General features: G+C 33.9%; 2 protein-coding genes across 2 annotated transcripts; one reads left to right on the top strand and one right to left on the bottom strand.

The window, feature by feature from the left end:
- Positions 1-1811, top strand: LOC144555689 (organelle RRM domain-containing protein 6, chloroplastic-like). The gene is made up of 5 exons (XM_078304092.1): positions 1-152; positions 240-308; positions 393-499; positions 851-900; positions 1543-1811. The coding sequence occupies exons 1-5, from the start codon at positions 65-67 to the stop codon at positions 1544-1546; spliced, it is 318 nt and encodes a 105-aa protein (XP_078160218.1). The 5' UTR covers positions 1-64; the 3' UTR covers positions 1547-1811.
- A 2024-nt stretch (positions 1812-3835) lies between these two features.
- On the bottom strand, positions 3836-4701 carry LOC144555818 (uncharacterized). Its single transcript, XM_078304250.1, has one exon. The coding sequence runs from the start codon at positions 4490-4492 to the stop codon at positions 3992-3994; it is 501 nt and encodes a 166-aa protein (XP_078160376.1). The 5' UTR covers positions 4493-4701; the 3' UTR covers positions 3836-3991.
- Positions 4702-7310: the final 2609 nt, after the last annotated feature.

The following is a 7310-nucleotide window of genomic DNA, read 5'->3' as shown; positions in this document are numbered from 1 at the left end:
AATTTTTTAAAGTTTCAACCATTTACACAATTTGCAGTTTGGCATCAAAGACCTGGGAGTTTAAATGTGGTGTGGTGCAATCTCCAGCTCAAAACTGAGCTTCTTTTCCAAGCTGTATCAGAGGAACTTTTGCTCTGAAGTTTTTGTTTCCCGTAAGTTTCAATCCCCTCCCAAAATGGTTTTCTTCTTTTGTATACTGACTAGTGTAATCAGGTTTATTAATTGATTTGGTTTTATAGGATTGTCACATTACACAACTGAAGACGAATTGAAAAAAACTTTTTTGCACTTTGGAAAAATAAAAGAAGGTATTTATAGTTATTTATCTCTTGCGCTTTAGTTTTCTTTGTTAGAGTTAATTTTCTAACTGTTTTGTTGCTTCTCTTGCTTAGTGAGGCTTGCTAGAGATGAGAAAACACAAAGGCTGAAAGGATTTGGTTTTGTCAGGTTTGAATCTGACACAGCAGCAGAAAAGGCAATCAAGGGCATGGATAAAAGAGTACTAATTTGATAAAATGTTCTCGATAAAATATATATTGTGTGACATTTTGATCTTGCGAGACTTTAAAATCAGTTCAACTTTATTTGTATAAATCCTTGATTCTAGGCATGGAGCATGGTAATGTTTGACTTACATTATATGGTGGAACCAATTTATGTACAGTTTATCTGCTAGCTCTTACAACAACAGTTTGGAACTTACCTTGTTCCAATTTTACACCTAGTAATTCACCAAGTTGTTACTCCATCGAGTGCAAATCCTTAATTCTGATTTACTCCAGCTTTCTGATGTATTATCAATCACAAGCAATGGTAATTTGAGACTCCTATTTTTATTTCTTTCTTGCAGATAATTCAAGGTAGGTTAATATTTGTGGAAATCGCGAAGTCAAAACCTGAGTAAGACATGGCTCACTAGTCTTTATTTATTTGTTTATTTATGTCTCTTGCCATCTATATATTCACCATTAACTCCTTCAAATGCATTATGATGTGGCTTGAACTGTGCTGTCCCTGCACTGCGCCTTCAATATGGTACCAGTACTGTGCTGGCTCTTTGCTGTGCCCTCGTTTCCAAAACAAAATGAAAAGTATGGTTGGTCTAATATTCTGAAAAAAACTTGAGATTCTCGGACAATGAATTAACTTGAAAATCTTGCTAACCCCAGAAATAACTACTAAAAATAAATTCTAGTATTTTTATTGTGTGATCAAACATCTTATAATTTGCAATAATCCATATTTTATTTTATGGAATATTACTAGATAACCATTTGTAAGGCTAACAACATATCTGCGAAGCTTTTTCTATTTTTAGAAACTTCTTTGACTTTTGTGGAATGTTCTCAAAATTGGTTTAGTTAATCAATTGTCAATGGATCCCAATCTATTTTATTTAGAACTAATGTAAAATGATATATAGTTGCAACACCATTTTTATTGAAATGCCGTTTCATGGTTTCTCCTTTGAAATGTTGATTGCATGGGTTTTCGCATCCAGTAAATACTTCAAAATTTATTCAGTTGTTTTTTATTGCTCAGGTGATTTTGACATGTTGGTAGTAGAAGATAGAATTCGGGATCTGCCAATGATCGGCGAAGTAAAATATATTCGGACGGATCAATCTAAATAATTTTTTATGGAAGCTTTTGCAATTCCTGGCTTGACTAAATGTTAACCTCCTGTTTTTTTTTTTTGGGGGGGGGCTTCAGTCCATGGCTTTATTTAAGCTATTTCTTTCCGAGAACTTGTACAGTGTACAGTCTTGTTTGTTGCTATGTTGATTGAGAAAGATTTTATTCCTCACATCAGACACCGCTATGCTCTTTTTACTGGCATTTGATTTTATACCTCTTGTGCTTTAAGTTATTAAAGGTGACAGATCAGGAAAATGAATAAATGTTATGCACAAAAAGATTTGAAACAACCAAATTGATATAATTCAAAAGTTAAGCATTGGACTCTACTCTTTTGGTTTTCAGAAGCGCGATTCCTCATCTCCGGTGTAGTTCCCCTTCTGAGATAGCATACCTGGTAAGATGGGAACTTGAGAAGCATCGCCAGCCAAAAATTCAAAAGATTTTGAGATGGGTCATATAGAGGGGGGAAGGAAATAAATTAATGGGAAGTGGCATTAGAAAACTAGGTGATGACAGAATGGTGTACTATGGAAGATGCAATTCTGAAGCTTAATTGATGAAGGATTTACCAGAAATCTGATATTGGTATCAGTTATAATGATCTATTTTTGGCATGACCTAATTCAAACTGAATGGATGAATGGTGTACTATAGAACAACATGATGTAAAATACTAGTTTAGGTATTGAGATCCACATATTAACTAAAAAGATTCTTCCTCCTATTTTTTTGAGGAATAGGGTGGATACATTTCGAACTTAATTTGAGCTTTTAACAGAAAAGATCAAAAGTTTGAAGGTCATTTCGAACTTAAATGATCCACGACCAAAAGGATTATTGCAGTGGTGGAGACGAGCATATTTCATTCGTATGGTCTTTGAACAAAAATCTGCGTTAATTAGTTAACATAAGTAATATTAAAATTAGTTTGGGGAAGGGTATAGACGTGTTAATGAACTTAGTCTTCACCTGATTTATGCTGCTGTTTGGAATGCATAAAGAGGCATTGGCACAAGATTCTCCAAAGAGGTATTGGCTACGATTCAGGTGCAATAAAATAACTTTTTCTTTCTTTTTAGAAATCCAATTAAATGTTCTTAAACCATTTTCTTCTATCCCTATCACATGTAGATCCTTATATGCGGTCATACTCTACTACAAATTGAAGAAGAAGTAAGGTCCCTGCCTTTCCGGTCAGTTCTTTTCTTTTGTCAAATGTGACTTTGCTTGGGTGTGCTTCAAACAATGGAAAATTGAAGTTTGCTTTTGTTGGATAGGACCTTTTCATTCTGTGACTAGCCCCTTCAACAGTTAATTAAACTGAAATGGATTAACATACCTTTATTTTAAAAATAAAGAAGAAAAGGTAATTACCCAGATAAATGGTTACAAAAACTGTGAGTTATCCTCTGTTTGCACTTGGCGTTGTAGAAAACTATGAATGAGGGAAACTTCTCATGGTTGAAATTGTCACAAATAGAAAAGAAAAATTAATAAATCTTGCTCGTACACCTTTAATTAGGCAGCAATTTTGTTCTTGTTCGTGAATCCATGTACCATATTTTCCTGATAGATCATGATAACATGGTAAAAACCTTCCAAAACAAGCCTTATTAATCCCTCACTTGTCAGAATGTCAGTTAATCAATTTTTCCATTATATTTCACTAGAGGAAATGAATACGTTCAAAGTGCTATATATGAAAATCATTCAATCAGTTATTTAGCATCCAAAAATTCATAATACAAATTAATTCAGATTAACAGTTGGATAGGTGATTGTTACAGAATGTAAGATTGTGAAGAAAGAAAATATTTCGTATAAATAAAAGTTTTTAAAGTAATTGTTGCAAATGAAAGCACCTCCTACTCTTCATGCTCCAGTGAATACGCGCAGTATATAGGGAACAAAGACATGGAATAAAAGAAAAGATTTCAATCTTCTGATTCACAAATCACAATAAGAAAATATGCATACTAATTACTATATATATGATCAGAACATGCGGCAGCTCATTAATACGCTATCTAGCAGAATTAAACCGTAATATGAGGACATAGCTGAATCAAAAGAAATAAAGAATAAGATTAAAAATATCCGTCCATCACCAGACACATAAAATTGTATGTATATACATAACATTTGTAAGCAAATTCAAATCAAGCATTAGTTATTCCGATACATAATTCGACCCAGTATACAATTAATTCTCTTTGCATGATATATACAAAACTTACACAAAAAACAAATCTGTGGATAATTAGAATTTTTTTGGGGCTTGTGGATATTTAAAGAAAAAAAGAAGAAGAGAAACTTGTTTCCAAAATTAAACCATCACCAGCCCTACTCTTCACAAAAAGGTCAGGGTGACTATCTCACGATCTTTCCTGCACTCAATCCCTTCTTCTATTAATGGAGGCAAGTTCAAATCCCACAAAACATCATTCTTAGTATTCTTAACACCTCTTGCAATGCCTTCAAACCGAAACCCCTCATTTACCTGTCGGTGCCGCCTCATGTGACCGCCTAGTGCTTGGCCAACAGCAAACTCAAGCCCACAGATGGAGCACTCATGCAACTTGGGTTTAGGCAGTGCACCCAATTTGGAATCGGTGCATTCACCGGGACCTAACCTTGGTTTTTTGTGGCTAGCACGGTGGCCACCTAGTGCTTGGAAGGAATTGAATTGTCTGTAGCATGTTTTGCACTCGAAAACCTGTTCTTCATGTGCCGGATAATATGGCACAAAATTTGTACTTTCGGCTCCATTTTGGGAGAAAAGCATCAAAACATTGGCCATGTCGATACTCTCCACCTGATAAGCACCTGTTAGATCCCTCGCTCTCTTCATTAATTTTTTTTAAAAAAAGAAGTAAATCAGTAGATAAAAACAAATTAGCGAGAGAGGTAGAGGGTAGCAAAAGATGATATAAAAGGAGAAAAAGGATTATCAATGGAAAAGATGTGTAAAGGTATACCTACATATATAACAAGAGATGATTCAATTGGACTTGTTATTTTAATATCAACTGACTCTTTTTTTGCATTAGTTTCCTTGAAGACTTAAAAACTTGCATAGTGACCCGTACGGATCACAAATTAGCAGCTGATGTAATGTTGACTCTATTTTTGTACCAAAATTTAATATATTAATTTGTACTTATCTTCATTAATTGAGTTGTACTAGTCAAGGAAATTTGCAACACCATCAGAATAAATTATCACAATTAATTAATTATACGGAGCTAGGAAGGGTCTATGTTCAAAAAGAACTTACGAGTGCCTCAAGTGTTATTTTTTATTCCTCAAAAACAGCTAAGCTTAATTAATACAAGTCAATAAGGTTTTCTTGCTGTAACAAGTAATGACATGAATAATCCACTGCTGGAACATGATCTCCACTGGTCTCTTCTTTGTTTTAACCTCTTGTTTTGCTTTGTTAATCTTTATAGTTCGGAAGGGTTAAGAGAAAGTCAACGTTGACTTGGGAATTGTTTATTATCTCCTCACCTCCAACACTCCTTTAATTTAATTTAATAGTTATTCATTTCTGAACTTTACTTGGCCAGAATGGATCTGTACGTACGTAGCTCTGTCGAGTTTTACACCATTAAGCATTCGAGCTGATAAACATGTTAATATTACTCGATTTTATAGGAACTCTTGTTTGTATATAATTATATATGCTAATTCTAGGATTTTTGGATCTTGCATATGTCGGTACCGGCAGTCAAAGCACTTACCAGCAATGGCATGATAATTTGAACTATAAGAACTAATTAACAGTGCTCAAAGTTATTTATCATAAATTAATTAATTTAAAAATTATGATGCAATTATGACCTGATACATAGATCATCAGAAAACATTCAAATTCAAACACAGCTAGAGAGTACAATGCAATCGGAAGTAATTATTGTGTTTTAATTTTAAGTAATTAATTTGTTGTTGTGTGAGCATCATCTTAGCACGCGCACACTAACAGACAAACTAAATAATTAATCAGTTGACTTTGCTGATTGCTCCATTCGATTGTCAACTCCTGTCATTTTCATCTAAAACTAGAATTATGTATCCACTAGATATGAATAATTTCGAGTAGGGATTAAGTGAAGCTGTGTTGAAACAATTTAAGGCTATCAAAAGGTACACTCTCTACCATATAATAATTTTTTTTGTACCAACTTATACTGGGACACATCTGTATCAATTGGGATAACTTGATAGATCTAAATTATATACATATTCGATTTGATTTTTATTTTCAAAGACACATCAAATATCTTGTATTTTCATATAAAAATAATATAATACACCTAGAATCAAGTTACTGCGTTTGTTTGATTTCAATTTGCAGAAAATGAAGAAAAATGACCTGGTGCGGACGCACAGATTTCGATGCAGCTGCACTAAGTACTTAGATAGATTTCTGGACACACGCTAATTTGAAAAATGTATAATTAGCTGTGCATCAAAATCCTTGCGGACGCACAGATTTCGATGCGACCGTACTCTGGTCACACAGGAAAAATCCGAGCCCAGTGCAGACGCAGAGGACCGCACGCAGACTGGCTCCTGAACTTAAAACAGTCCTAGATTTTGACTCATAACTCCATTTTAAGTGTATGACCACTTTTCGGAAAGCTCGCGAGAAGATCTACAACTTAAGAAGACAGTGCGGACACACTTTGGTCACAGACAGCCTAAAAAACATGTTTTCGATGGTTTCTCCATTTCTAGCACTACTGGACGCATCTCAAAGGCTCAAATTAGAACACGCTAGGGAAACTTGTGAGACAAATATCTAATAACCTCCCCATGTCCATTGGCTTAGAATGGGCATAATTTCAGCTATGAAAAGATTAGAACTTCTCCATTTAAGGCATCTCTTAGCAAATATCTCTCTCATCTCTCAATATCTCTTCCCCATCTATACTTAGTGTAAAATTCTGCAGTCAAGAAAGTATTTCAAGGAAGATTAAGAAGAAGATTCAAGAAGCAAGCAAGATTAAGGTTCTTCATTTAGAGAAGGGTGTAAATTATTTCTCTATTTAATTTCTCTTTTTGTTAGTCAATCTTTGTAATTAATCTTTTGTTGAATACTTGCATTTTCATGAGAGGCTAGTCTTCCTCTCTAGGGGTTTAGGTCTTATGCATGAACTTGTTTAATTCTATTTTACTCAGATCTTAATTTTTATTATGATTGTTTGATTTGATTGTTAATTTCTGTGATTTATTCTTTGTGTTGAGTACATGATTTGTACTTGAATTGTAGTTATCCCACTTTGGATTCGAAAGAACTAAAGAAGGTTAGGATCATATAGGATAATACCAAATTGTGAACACAAATACCTTATGATTTGAATTAGAACTGACCAATTTGGCATCTAAACCAGAACTACAGAAATTAGGGTTAGGATTTGGTGAAGGACTTAATCATGAAGTCAACCCCTAATTATGACCTATTGAATTGAATCGAATATTGGTATGAAGGACTTAATTGTGAAATACCAATATTTGATAATATGATAGACTGACAAGAGCTTAATGGTCTAGATAGCTAGGGTGAAGGACTTAATCGTGAATTCTGAACTATTTGGGCACGTTATTAATTTACGAAAGTGACTATTTTTAACATCTTAGGTTAAAAATCTCGTTAAATTAAACAT

This window comes from Carex rostrata, chromosome 6, assembly GCF_964058835.1.
Source record: "Carex rostrata chromosome 6, lpCarRost1.2, whole genome shotgun sequence".
Lineage (NCBI taxonomy): Eukaryota > Viridiplantae > Streptophyta > Magnoliopsida > Poales > Cyperaceae > Carex > Carex rostrata.
The sequence above is the reverse complement of the archived record's forward strand: the minus strand, read 5'-3'. Positions and strand labels throughout refer to the sequence as shown.